General features: G+C 39.4%; 1 protein-coding gene across 3 annotated transcripts in view; it reads right to left on the reverse strand.

Moving 5' to 3' along the window:
• Nucleotides 1-14,733, reverse strand: part of kcnip3b (Kv channel interacting protein 3b, calsenilin) — a 42,504-nt gene that overhangs the window by 21,686 nt on the left and 6,085 nt on the right. For 2 of the 3 annotated variants that reach the window (XM_032515988.1, XM_032515986.1), the window contains exon 2: nucleotides 6,163-6,337. In XM_032515988.1, the coding sequence (XP_032371879.1) occupies nucleotides 6,163-6,337 (175 nt within the window). Of the gene's footprint in view, nucleotides 1-6,155; nucleotides 6,338-14,733 lie in introns of all 3 variants that reach the window. The other variant, XM_032515987.1, reaches the window with a different exon arrangement.

The following is a 14,733-nucleotide window of genomic DNA, read 5'->3' on the forward strand; positions in this document are numbered from 1 at the left end:
TGTGGAAACACAATAAGTATGGAAATTAAATGCACACTTCCTCCATTATTGCATGATATCAAATACTAAATTACTCTTCTAGTAAGCATTCACTTAATGTTGACCTTTCACTGATGACACTTTTTTGTTTCCTGGTATGAGAGACAATGTACTAATTTGACAGCTAGACTTACTGTAAATCTAGTTTGCTGCAAGAATGCTTTCAGCAGTTACAATTTATATCTGTATTACCCGGAGACTGGCTAGGTTATTTTAGGCAATCTGCTTCATTCATATCTGGAAGTGAGTCAAGATATTTCTCACAGCATCGGAACAAGTATTTTGACGAGTCACTCAAGGCATGTCAGGTTCAGTTATTTTTTATGGATTCCCACACCCGACATGTACAGACGTAAACTTATTGTCACTTTTCCATCATATCGACACAAAAATGTTTAATTCATACACAATAAACAATAGTCTCAACAACCCAGACACATATTAGATGTTTTAACTTTCTCAACAATTTTAATGTTTTCCTGATGAGATAAAAATGTAAATCCATGATGAAGCCCTGCATGAAGTACACTAGAGCTACTATGATTAGTTGTTTGAGAGGAAACAACAGATATATAGTCAAATGTATTCTTTGATAGTAAAACAGAATATCTTTGGGTATTGGAATAATGGTTGGGCAAAATAAGACTTTAAAAGAGACCACTTTGGACTCAAGGAATACGGCACTTACAATTTACAGAAAAATTTACAAGACAATTTACTTTTTAGTTTGCAGCCCTCCCGTGCTCAATACTCTTGTTCCCCAATAGCTATGTAATATCCCCTCTGTCCACTAGAGGACACTGGACACCATGCAACACACAACAACGCAGAACAGTAGCTCACATCCATCAAATAACACAATCAGAGATGAAAAAGAAGAAAATGAAACATGACAGAATGGATTAAATTATTTGGACTATTCCAAGATTGTATATAAGCTAACTCAGCTGTGTGTTTGTCATATCATCAGTTTCTGCGCTTCAAAGGGAAATTATTAATTAGGAACAACCAATACATGGATGTAACAAGAAGCCACAAAGAAATATAATACGAAAATATTGCAGCATAATCTTGCCTGTTATTCTCTGTAAATCCATGTCATGTATCCATGCACACAAGTGAATATTTGCATGGTGAGTGCATGTATTTCAACCACAGAGCCAGTCAATCAAACAGTGAGCCCGGCTTATTACACTAGTTAGCTGATGATACCCTCCATGACTTGCTAATGCTCAAATCTTCTCTAACAACCTGCTCCAGTGACTGAAGATGAAAACTTTTCTTTGCACTTTCCAAACTCAGTTAACAACACCACAGACATTTTCATGATTACATCAAATATTGAGAGGAGCGGAGAGTTTTTCCTCAGCAGAGAACATTTATCATCAAGGCTCCTAAGAGGACTTGTACCCGATACCCTTGTAACACTGCAGCCCAAGGTGTCCTCACCTGTCTGCACAAACTTAAGGAGAAACCAGGACAGAAGAAACATCAGGGGATAACAAACAAAATGGGACTGATGACCATTGGAAAAAAGAAAGTGAAGAGATGAATGAGTGTGGATGAATAGGAAACAGAAGGGATGAGAGGTGATTGTGAACAAAAGAACATGTAGAGTAACTTCAGAAGGACAGACTAGGGAAAAAAAAGAACAGAACAGTAGTAAAAATGCAAATCTTATTTTGGAAAATGTGTCAAACACTAAAATGGAAAGAAAAAAATAAATTTGATTTGGAAAAAAAAGAAGAGAAAGCACCTCTGAATATGAATCCCAAAAAGTCAAGGCACATTGTTTCCTTGAGATACAATAATAAAAAAGTCTTTATGGGTAGTAAGTAAAACGAGTAAAAGTACCCCACATAATAGTGTAGGCTACTCAAGTAAAAAGTACATAAGACTCAGTTGAATGTACAAGTGAAGCCAAAACATATTGATCACCCCTGGTTGGCTGCTGTATATATAAATCCCACCCCCTTAATTTTAATGTTCTTAAGGGGATGGCCAAGGGGGTATGCCTCTCTCTAAAATGCGTACCTCCTATGGCGCCATTTTGATGCTAACAAGCCATCACCTGCCGTTAGCAATCCATTGACTGTCATTCATTTTGACATCTAACTAAATAGGCTAACGATTGTGTCATAACCACACAACTTAGGCAGTTTCGGCTGTTTAGGTTTAATTACTAATGTTAACTATCATTTTAGTTAGCAATAATTAGCCTGCGCCTATGTCATGCCTATGTTACATAATACCTACGCTCTCCGTCTCTGCAAGATTCGGAAGGATTCAGATTTCTCTTGGCACAGCTACCAGAAGACTTACAACTTTCAGACCGGTTGCTCACGTCACATCTACATCTTCAGGCTCAGTTTGAGTCTGCGCAGTATCTTATCACTGGATAAGTGCTTCTAATAGACTTCACTGGTCATCAGTTTATCATTATCAGGGATATTTTGGCTTCACTTTTGCACAGTGGGTGGAAGTGGAATACTGGAAATACTGAATATGTGGTTTGGGATTGCATCCATACGGCTCTTACAGACTGTTCCCCAATTCATTAAATACCAATGCATTGTGGCCCCAACATGCACGTGCAGCCGGACCGGCTATCAAAACAAAGAACAGAGAAGCTCGGATTACAACACACACAAAAACAGAGTCTGACTTCATTCTCTGTTTAGGATGGCAGTACTCCACTATATCTTTACATACGGCAGCAAATATTTGTTTGCTGATAGATTAATGTTCTGAATGTCAAGAGCAGAACCTTCAAAGTATCAAAAGTAAAATTATTTTGCCCCTGTTACTGATACGTTATCATATAGCATGTAAGTAGATTGTTTATATTAACACATCAATGTGAGCAGCATTTTACTGTTGTAGCTGGTTTGATTGATTGATTGATTTTATTTGACCACTTAAATATCAGATAATAATGTCAGATAAATGTAATGGAGTAAAAAACACAACATGTCCCTCTCAAATGTAGTGGAGTAGAAGTATAAAGTAGCATAACACTCAAGTAAAGTTAATTACCTCAAAACTGGACTTAACTACAGTACTTGAGTAAATGTACTTGTATTTCCACCACTGATTCAACATTAAATGACTGAACACTTTGTCACAGAAACAAACTGATTTTCTTGAGACCAGCAGCAACAGAATAGAAGAGCAAAAATACCTTGAACTAGTGTCCCAGTGATGAAGCCAAAGAAACAGCGCAGCAGCTTGGTGATCTTCTTTTCACACTCTGCCTTGCATGCATTCATCCTCTAACCTTTGACCACCTGGACCACCACCACCAAATGGTGTAAAAAGCAAATAAACAGGAAAAATTTGTATGTCTCACAAGATAAAAACCTGTCAAAACACCCCAAATGAAGAAAGACCCTCTATGTTCATTCACTAAATTGGACACATTTTTAAGTGCCCACAAAAAAACTTAAATACTCTCCCAGAGGATGTCTACTTGGTCTGATGTTGCCTGTTTCCTTTTAGATACCACTTGAAAGCTCTTTTTTGATGTCCCAGTTTACTTACAGGTGATGGTCATTCCCTCCTCCTCCTCCTCCTGCTTCTCCTCCTCTTCTTTTCTCTTTCACTTGTTTCTCTCCTCTACCCTTGTCGCCTCAGAAGGAGGAAGTAAACGGCATTGCATGATGTTGGGCCTGCCCTGAAGCTCTGGTCACTGTTGTGTCATTTGACCCACTTTGACAAACCACAACACACAACACTGACACCCGTAAACGCTCCTCTTGTTTCAGCCTTCATTAGCGCTGCATGGTCACCGAGACAAGCAAATCTTGCTTTCTCTGACAGGCAGAAGTCATACAGAGAGAGGAAGAAGCTGCAAAGAAATATTTGACAGTTCAGTGGAGAAACCTAATCTTACTTCCCTCGCTCACTCCTTTGTCTCTCCTCCATATCAAATCCAACTCATATTATACTTCGTATTACATATCGCTCCTCGTCGTCTCTCTATTTCCCCTCATATGGCCTCATTATCTGAATCTCATCTATGGTGTGGGAAATTAAACTTTGTACTGAGGGAAATTTATTTAATATAATATTTAAAAAGAACATGATGGGTAATTTCTATATAGTTAAGGAATGTAAAATCCTCTTGTAAAAACCCTTACTTGGTTGGATGCTGGCCATTACTGAGGTGAGGGTTTTCCCACCGATAATCCTAAATCTCTCTTCCCTTGACACCACTGAGATGGACTAGATCCCATCATAACCCTAATTTTCTTTCTCTGTCTGTTGGGTGTTTTACAGTAGTGTTTCCAGAGAGTAAAAAAACTTTTAAACTTTCAAAAACTTAAGCAGTTGTCTCTTGCTGCCACTTGGGAATGCCAAAATGCAAAGTTTCATTGTGATGCTGTGAGGAAAAACATGATGACAGGATTGATAAGCCACAAGGGCAGGTCTTATACGACTGGATCTAGCTCTCACATTTCAGTGACCTGCTAGAGCACCATTACATGTTACATTGAGGCTGAGCAGGCCTTTGAAGATGGGTCACAATCACACACATCCGCCTTATTTGGTTTAATTACAACTCACTGGAGCCTGTTTGCTTTTTAATGATATGGCATTTATTCAAAGCTGTTTTTAGATCAAAAATAATGTGTCTGTTTTTTGTTCTTAACAAAATCAGCTTCAAGAAAGTTAGAAAGATATGAAAAAGGTAGAGCAGGAAAATATGAGGCAAGGATGAAAGCAAGAAGTAGAGAACAACAAGAATGGACACCAACTAGTAGGTAATGAAAAGGAGTAAATGAAGACAAAGTTGGTAGAGAGGAAAAAGCAGTGTCAAGAGAGGATAAGATGAAGTAGGGAAGGTAACAAGGAGTAAGGGAAGGAAAAGCAGAGGAGCAAGTGGAGATAAGTAGATAATGAGGAAAGGAAAGAGACAAGGAAGGAAACAAGTAGATAGTAGATAGAAAGGAGAGGAGAGGGGGCATAGATGGATAGAAAGAAGTCAGGAAGGAGACAAGGAAGCACTAAAGGAAAGTAAAAGGCCGGAAAGGACAGGGAGTACTAGCGAGGGAATCAAGGAGTTAGTAAAGAAAAAGAGGGGGCAGGGAAGGACAAGAAAAAGTAGGAAAGGTAAAAAAGGTAAGGTACATTTGAAATCTATTTACTGATGTGTTATATCAAAACTATTAAAGCTGTTCTGTGTCATGAGTGATTACTCGTCAGCAAAAATATGACAAGAGGCAGAAATAAAGTTTAAAATGAAGGGAGCCTCTGTGGACTGAACTATAACTTTATATCAGCATGGTACAACACTGAGAGCTTTGAAGATATACTGTATGTACAATTTCATTAAAAATCACTTCATACATCTCCCTGCACACAAGAGAATGAATGTGCACAAATACAAATGGACCACTGGGTGGAGCACTGAGACTAAGTAGATCAACAAACCAGGACTGGAGCCCAATTCAAACAACACACTGGATCCAAGAAGATAAGGGAAAACATACAGGAAGTCCTGATTAGTCTTTTAGTGCTTTTAAGAGGCAGAAATGATCAGGTAGTTTGAAAGAGACCCTAGTTTCTGTCTCACTCAAGAGGTATTTTAAGTAATAACAACAACACTGTTAGCGCACCCACATGACACAAATCTTCCGTGATCGCGCACCACCCAACACCTCTCCTCCACACAGTTCCTTTCAGAAGAATTATCTTCACACAAGCTTCTGTTCGCAAAAGTCGCCAGAATACACCCTTTTCTAAACATAGCCATACAGAAATACATAGAGAGTTTTGCGGAGCTGAAGGTCTTAATTAGCTTTGTATTAACTAATTTGTCAATGGCTTGAATGTAACTGATATTCATTATATAAAAAGACTTACGCACAAAATCTTTAAAGGGGAACTGAGGCTGAAGAGACACTTGATAAATGAGCGTGTGCAACTAAATGATCTCTACTTGACACTGAGGTCACCTGCCAGGCACAATGAGTCACAAGTCTTGCCCACAGGGACCGCAGGAGGCCAGCAGAGGTCTATCCAATCAATTCAGCAATCAATTCAGACACTGTATCCACACTTGTTGTGCATTCACCACATTGTCCATCTCACCAACATGTCAATGTTGCCCCTCTCTCTCACCTTTGTCCTGTGGCTGTGTACTGGCGATAATCCATTTAACCAGGCAACACTTCATCAGAGCTTTCCGAGAGAACCGCGGCTTCTGCCACTTCCCAGAATCCTTCATTCTGCCTGGCGCAGGTTCGACGCCGTTGGCATCTCCCAGCAGGCTGCCATCGACCACCTTGCCATCCGCCTGTAGGGAGGGGAAGGATGGGGGAGGATGGAGTGAGAAAGAGAGTTCAGGTTGATATGGAAATGAAACAAACCAGGCTGAGATTTAAACATGAGTATGCGAGTGCCTGGAAAATATGATTAGCCTCTGATCGGGAGGTGTTTTAGTAACACTTTAAAGAGGTTCAACAAGAGTTCAGTTCAGCACATATTATGACACTTTGAGTCTAATGTCTACTGCCTGCTTAGTCTGGCTATCACCAGATCAAGCCAAGCTCAATAGATTTGAGATTGAGCATTGGTCTGGGGGGTCTGCTGTATTTTCTCTGCACAAGAGGCACCAACAGGCATAGTTTAAATGACTCCTTATGCAATTGGATAGTTTTTCAACCAATCAGACCAACGATCCGGGTGAAGTAGAAGCAACAGTGGCTTCAACGAATTGCTCCGCTTTGGTGGCGTTCGGTTGTCGCTATGTTGACTGTAAACAAGAAGCTGCTTAGTCACTTCTCTATCGTCATCGTGTTAAACCCACCAATAGCACGCCACGTAGATAAGCTAGTTTGTGATTGATTCCTGCAAAACTGTGAACTGAAGCAGGAGAATTAAACGTGCAGGTTTCCAGACCGAGATGCAGGGCGAAATCAAATCGCCAACAGAGTGGACGAGGTTTATCCTGTCTACTGTCTGCTAGCTTCACTTTCTAATTAGACCATTTATCAGAGATTTTTGCACTGAAAAAGTTGCCAGCTGATAAGAGCAGTGAGAGTAAACCAAAACAGTAAAGTTGTGGGCTGGAAACCCAGAACAATGATTCTAAAACACTCCAAACATCTGTAGCTGAAGATAGGTGAGGGCAACTGCAGAGTTGGGAGAAAATGATCTGTGGGTTTGTTGAAAGCTACAGTGGAAGCTCTCTTTCAGTCTTGCCCCACACTTCTCAGCCTGACCTCCCTCCTCTGTCATCCAGTTTCCAGCTAGCCCTCCCTGCTCTCAGCTGTGACTCATTTCTGTATCTGTCTTTTATTGTCTGTAAAGCGACCTTGAGTGATTAGAAAGGCTCTGTTAAATAAAATGTATTATTATTATTATTATTATTGTCACTCACCATATGGTCTTGAAAATATTTTAATAAGGATGACTTAACTGTTTGGCTGCAAATACAGCAGCTCACAACAATTCACTGACACTGAGCGGATACAGGTAAAGGAATGAGATTGAGCCATCTTCATTTAGTTTTTAAGAGATTAATCAAATCAAAATCAAATCTGTGATGGACAGCAAATAGTTTTTATGGACAGCCTAAAGAGGTGAGGTAACATTAATGTTTCTAATTTAAGCACTAACACATCTTGAAATATCTTTCCTTCAGGTTTTATTTCAAATAAACTAAAAGCCTGTTTCTGTTCAATTTCATTTTCAGCTCCAATTTATCAATGTGATTCTTACTATGCAGGACCAATCCCCCTCAAGCTCATTCATATGCATAATGTAGCATCTTTCAACAGTGAAGATAAACTTGAAATCAACATTTTTTGCTCTAATATATTTTTCAATTTCTTTTCCTTCATATCTTGGCATCCTTTCAGTTACTACCACAGCAAACACTGATTGGATCTGCTGTGATCTGATTAAATGTCTTTCCCTAGGCTTTATTAAGCTGCTCCTGTAAAACACACACAGCCATACATGTGTACATTGGAGCAAGTGTTGGGAGGAAGATGAAACACAAAACAAATAGTGGCAGTGTTTACTCTGTTGGGGGGAGACAGAAAGAAAGAATGACAGCGGGAAAAGAGGAGGAGAAAGGGAAGGAGATGAGAGGAGGGAGCGCCCCCCCCCCACCACCACCACCACCACCACCACACACACACACACTGAGGATTACATTTTATCCTATGAGAGTCTGACCATGCAAATGCCTTACTTTAAGGTAATGAGAGAGAATGAGGAAGAGAAAATACAAAGAGTCAAAGGGTAAAAGAAAAAGACGGTCTGCTTGGTTTCTTAGAAGAACTAAAGTAAATTAGCATAATGAATACTGGCCTATCTGAGAAGAAGAGCAAAGGACGGGGGGATGGAGAAAGGAAAGATGGAGGAGAAGATGATATGAAAACACTTTGCTGAGATATACATTCACAAGGCTACTTCTGTGCATCTTCTGCATGAAGAGATGGATTAAATGAGCTAAAGGTGAGAGAGGAAAAGGCAGGGAAGAAGGAGGAAGACTACGAGGAATGAGCATCTGCATAGAGTCAAACTGGCTCATATCCTAATGACAACAAACTGAAATGGAAAGAAGTTGACAGAAATCATTTCCATTCATCCATTTATTCACAGATCAATGGCGGCACAGTGGAGAGTATTATGAAAAAAGGCTCAGCTGTGATTCGAAGTGAATGCAGAGAAGAAAATTAGAAAGAAAGAATTGTTTTCAAATGTGGCTTTTTAGTAAGTCACAAATTGGAAAGCGGAGGCTGTGAGACAAACAGATGCAGACAGAAGCAGGGGAAACAGAAGAAAATTCAACGCTACTTTAGTTGTTTATTCATGGACCGCTGGACACAAAGGCATACTCACAATCTCAAGGCACACACATAGTTTCTACTAGTATTTTTTATCTTATGTTTCCCTTAACGCTTCAGCTAGCTTTGTCCTGGGGCAGCACTACCCTCTATTAACATCTGGACAACACACACATACACACGCACGTACACACGCACGCACACACGCACACACACACGTGCACATGCATGCACACACACACACGGTGCATATTGCTATGCTTCATCATAAGTTATTAAATATCAGCTGCTGTGTTGTTCCTTTAATGAATATTGGTTACATCAAGCGTAAAATCTGGCCTCATTACGTTCTATTATTAAACTATTTTACACGTCATCATACACATTCTTCTCTTTTTTTAAAGCACTATTAATTGATTTTAGCCACTTGTGTTTAACAGCACAAGCTGTAAAAACAATGCTGACCACTTACACCATGGAAAAGTTGTTGTGCTAGCAAAAAATTGACAATTTACACTTCTAAGAAACACAGATTTACATTATCATTAATTTGGAGGCTTGCTTCTAGCCACCTGGCAGATGTAAGTTCAATGTTAACTCTCTTTTAGCTCTGTTTGTGGTCTCCACCAACTTCTGAGGGAAATAATTGGCTCTTTAGGAGCTAAATGTTCCACAATGTTTACCAGCTTGTCTGCCATTTGTCTTCTTTAAGGTCAAATGGACTTTAAAAAATGCCCCTCCAGGGAAAAGCCTGGAGACTCATTGGACAGTCCAGAACAGGGCCTGAAATTAACACCTGACCACCTACCAAAATAATGGTGAATTTTGCAATTGGCAGGTAGCCAATGAGAATTGAGCGATTCAGACGCGTAACTATCGGTAAGCAGGGTACATAGTTGCGTACGGGACCGGACCAATCAGGGTCCCGCATCACTGGAAGACACTGATTGACAGCCGGGGCTCCCTATCGCATTTTCTTTTCTCGCGACAATTCCAGCAGTCCCACGTGGAGCCACTGACCAAGCGGGAGTGAGAACTGTTCAAATTCATTTCCTTGTTTCTGATATGAAGACGAGACGTGTGTGACTCGAACATCTCACATTTACCAACACAGTGTACAGCGAAAGACTTCCTGCCAACATGTACACATTTTAACATCAATGTACGCTGTAACAATTTCTCACTATAAACTCGATGAAAGCTGTTGCTGTTTCAATCCTGTCGGCTTGCTGCAGTGAGCGGGGCTGCTGCTCAGTTCCCCTGGCAACTGACGCACGCACACACATAAACACACACAATCACACACGTGGATGCAGGAAAAAACGTAGATGAGATGTACAGAATGACCTAAATTGAGGACAGCTACATTATTGTAGGTACAATGATAAGTTACAGTCCAATAAGTACTAACCCTCTACTACAGCTCGTGATGACACAGCAATACCTGTTTTACTCCTTTATGAGGCAAAAAAAGTGGCAGGTAAAAAGTGACTGTGGCAGGTGGTCAAAAAAGTTAACTTCAGGCCCTGGTCCAGAACAAATCAAACTGACTACATTGGTTTCTTGTGTGTGGTTAAAAGGGCTCTAGGTACAGGACCTATTAAACACAACCATGGATTTTTACAACAAGTCTTCTGATTAGGGTTTGCAACCAAAAATGACTTTAGTCCTTGATCAGATAGTTCAGAATTTATTAAATTAACATTTTGCCCATTTTAGACCATATTTACTTGTATGGCTGCTTGTGATTGGACAACATGTTGTTAACATAAATATATTTAACAAAGAAATATATTAGTGAAGGTTTTAGTATTGGTACTTAAACTCAAGTATTGTATTTGCACTGGTATAAAAAAAATGGGCTTATGCAAATTTATGTTTATTGTTGAGGGTTTTTAGCATTTTTATGGAATCTCAATCAAATATTTCATCTGAATATCAAAATCTCAATCCCTTTGTTTAATACTTTCAGTGTTATATTAAAAACAGTTTTAAGAAAATGAATTTAACTTAGACTAAAACTATTAACTTTTGCCAGATATTACATTTTTGCTTTTTAATTAAAAGCCCTGAATTATTTGTACATTGTTCTCTGTGCATACTTAAAGAGAAAGGAGATAACAGATTTGTTAAAATGGTAGCTTAGTGGATCAGGGAATTTCTTGGAACCGGATCCATAATGGAGTTATATATTGAAACCAAGCATTACTAATATTAGACTAGCTAATTTAGACACAACCGCAGCAAAGCTTTGCCAAGAGAATTGGTTGTACTGTCCAGCCTATGAATTCAGAGAAGGGAATATCACACTCTTTCATTTGTTTTATCCTAATGAGCTATTGCCTAGGAGATTTATATTCTATCCTTGTAAGTGCAAAAATACCAAACTGAACTACAACGTGAACTTGTGAGACTACAGACACATCAAACACAACACGTCTACAGATCAGAATTCAGAGCAGACAGACACAAACTACCATCTGCTGTTTTTCGACCACCACAACGTCATGTTGGTTAGCCATCTCCATTTTATCAGTCTGGATCTGGAAGTCCCACAGGATCTCAGCTCTGTCATTTCCTGCCACCTTTGAAGGTGCCTCCCACTTTGACCTTGGGTATTCACGCCATAGACAGTAAAAGAAATGGACACAGCAACACCATATACTTTAACGAAGAAGAGTGGAAGTGAATAAGAAGCACTTTTCCGGTGAGCTTGACTACGTAGATGTGACGTGAGCAACCTGCCAGAAAGTTGTAAGTCTTCTGGTAGCAAAAGAAATCTGTTTGTGGATAAATGTTACTTCATATGAATTCACTTGCCACATACCAAAGTTACTGAAATATTTGGTTCCCATGCTTTTATGGACTCTCTATGGGCTTCTCCCTGCTTCCATGTCCCCCTGATTGCCTGTGAGCTTCTCCTGACTATACAGTAATTTTTCTACTGTGCGACAGAAAGTCACATGGTTATGACACAATCATTAGCCTATTTTTACAAAAACAGCTGCTATGGGGCCATAACGAGAAATACAAGGTAACGGAGCCTTTTATAAATTGTTGTGAATTTCTTAGAAATAAACAACAGACAAATAGAGTCTTTAAGCGCTTCAGACTTAAAGTTATTTGCTGTCAAAGTGACGCCAAAATGAATGGCAGTCAATGGAATGCTAGCAGAAGGTGATGGCTTTTTAACCTTAGAATTTCACCATAGGAGGTACGCTTTCCTGATGCTCGTTTACCCCCTTGCTTCCAGCTTGACACAGATGTTCCTGTACACTTTGCCAGCCACTTGGTTATGGTGTTCCAGGTAGGCCGTGGAATTACAATTTACAATGACACATGCACATACAACACACGTGAGCACACACACACGCAATGGAAAATAACATTTTATCAGCCGTTATTATGTTAACAATTATTGTTTCTCTTCACAGTGGATGTCAGCACAAATCTGTCCTCCATCCTTCCATCTCCTCACCTCCTCATTGCTTCCGATTTAGTCACCCTCCTCTCTCTCTCCATAATCTCACCTGTCACAAGGCTACTCTCAAAGTGAAGCAGGAATATCAACTGGGAAATTTCAAAAAGGGAGGTAGACTCAGCGTGCGAAAGAGTGTGTTTTTGTGTGTATGCGGGCTGCGTAGAGAAATAAGACGAGCAAGCCTGAGGAGGAGCGTGGTGACAAGGACTGACAGCACAAAGGGAGATACAGTAAATACTTTATAAAAAAAACCTTACCCTTGCACATAAATCCCACCACCCGGGATTTCCTGCAAAAGAGTCCAGAGCTAGATCGTCTCAAATTTCGATGCAGCACACACATTCACTGAGAGTTAGCTAATTTTGTTGGCATTGTGTGTTGACATTTAACATGGAGATTTGTTCCAAAGTAAATTGGAATAAAGTGATAGTGTGAGCTATGAAATGATAGATAGCACAAAAAAGTGTATTTACCAGGCACCGAAGGACTAACATTAAAATGGTAATTGTACTATGGGAAACGTTTTGGATCTTAAATTAGGATTTATCTGCCTCTGCAGCTTCAATTCTGTTAGTTTCTCTTTTTTCTGTCTTGTGAGTCCTAGAAGTTAGATTATTTATTTATTTATTTGATAAGGACCATGCACATTAATCAACATTTTTGTAAATGCGCGAGCGTTAGCCAATTGGCTATTTTTCAAATGCAGTCCTACCTAGCATGCATGTCTTTATGGTGGTAAAATTGATCAATCAATCGTGTGTTTTATGGTGGGAAGAAACCAGAGCACCCATTCAAAATCCACACAAACACGGGGAGAACAATCAAACTCCACACAGAAAGGCCCAGAACAACCTGGATTCAAATGAAGAACCTTCTTGCTGTGAGGCAGAAGTGGTAACCACTTAGCCACCGTGTTGCAAGTTTATTTTATGTAACATTAATTTGCAACTATCAGATGTGAATTGAAAGAAATAATGCTGTTTTTATCTCACTAATAAAGTGAGTAAGTGAGTAACTCCGTCTGGCCCTTTAAAGTTTATCGATTATCACACGAAGCCCGCTGTTGTAGGGATGTAAACAGATCTATCTATCTATCTATAAGAATTCATTCTGAAAGTTAACAATCCAACTTAGACATCTGAGCTAATGCGTGCAAACTACTGTAACTGAGGGTAATTCCACAAAAAAATGTAATCTCAAACAGCATAAGCCAAGATGGCACACTCACTTTTTGTACCTTCCATAGTGACAACAGTAGCACATTATACCAGCTTCACTTCTTCCGTTTCTACCCTTCGTAATAAAAGCCTAACTAAAATTCAACTTAGCGTTTCCCTAAGAGGAAACTTACAGTATATGGAGGAAACTTATAAAATAACAATGGTAAAGGCATTTTTATGCAGACACTAGACTAACATCCACTTGTAGCAGCTACAACATAATTAATGTTTTTATTGTTATGTTCGACCTCTCGCAGCACCTACTTAAGGTCAGGGAACAGTATTGTATTGGTTATATAATAATAATGACTCGCGCCTGTCTGGAATGAAGGCTGCTGACGTAGTGTAATGTTGTTTAGAGCCACATAACTTCCTAGGTGGGAAAGCTGGTTTAAATGGTTAAAATTGTGAGACTTGTTCACAGGATACCGCTTGTTTCTCTCATATCATTTTCTACCAATAGTCATTGTTGTTTTCTTTCAACCAAGACACTAATGATTCCCTCAACTGTGACAAACCTGAACAAACCTCAATTCAAGCAGTGCCAAATCTCTTTTTATTTAAAATGCTCATATTATGCTCATTTTCAGGTTCATAATTGTATTTCGAGGTTGTACCAAAATAGGTTTATGTGGTTTAATTTTCAGAATACACCATATTTTGGTTGTACTGCACATTGCTGCAGCTCCTCCTTTCACCCTATGTGTTGAGCTCTCTGTTTTAGCTACTAAGTGAGGCGTCTCAGTTGCAGGGCATGAGGGAGCAAGGGGGTAAGAATGACTTTACAGCTGAAGCGTTTAAAGACTCTATTTGTCCATTGTTTATTTCTAAAGAAACATGACAATTTATAAAAAGGTCCATTACCTTTTATCTCACTTTAAGGCACTAGCAGACAATTTTGTAAAAACAGGCTAACGATTGTGTCATAACCATGCCACTTACTGTCCCGTAGTAGAGGAATTCCTGAACAGTACCGGGTACGCTTGCAGGCAGTTTCAACTCACATTAGCTGTTTAGGTTTCATTAATTCATTAACTTAATTAATCGTTAACTAACATTTTAGTTAGCAATAATTAGCCTGTTCCTATGTCATCTCCTAACATATACCTACGCTCTCCGTCTCTGCAAGATGATTGAGATTTCTCTTGGAACAGCTGCCAGAAGACTTACAACTTTCAGACAGGTTGCTCAC

Source organism: Etheostoma spectabile, chromosome 5, assembly GCF_008692095.1.
Source record: "Etheostoma spectabile isolate EspeVRDwgs_2016 chromosome 5, UIUC_Espe_1.0, whole genome shotgun sequence".
NCBI classification, from domain to species: domain Eukaryota; kingdom Metazoa; phylum Chordata; class Actinopteri; order Perciformes; family Percidae; genus Etheostoma; species Etheostoma spectabile.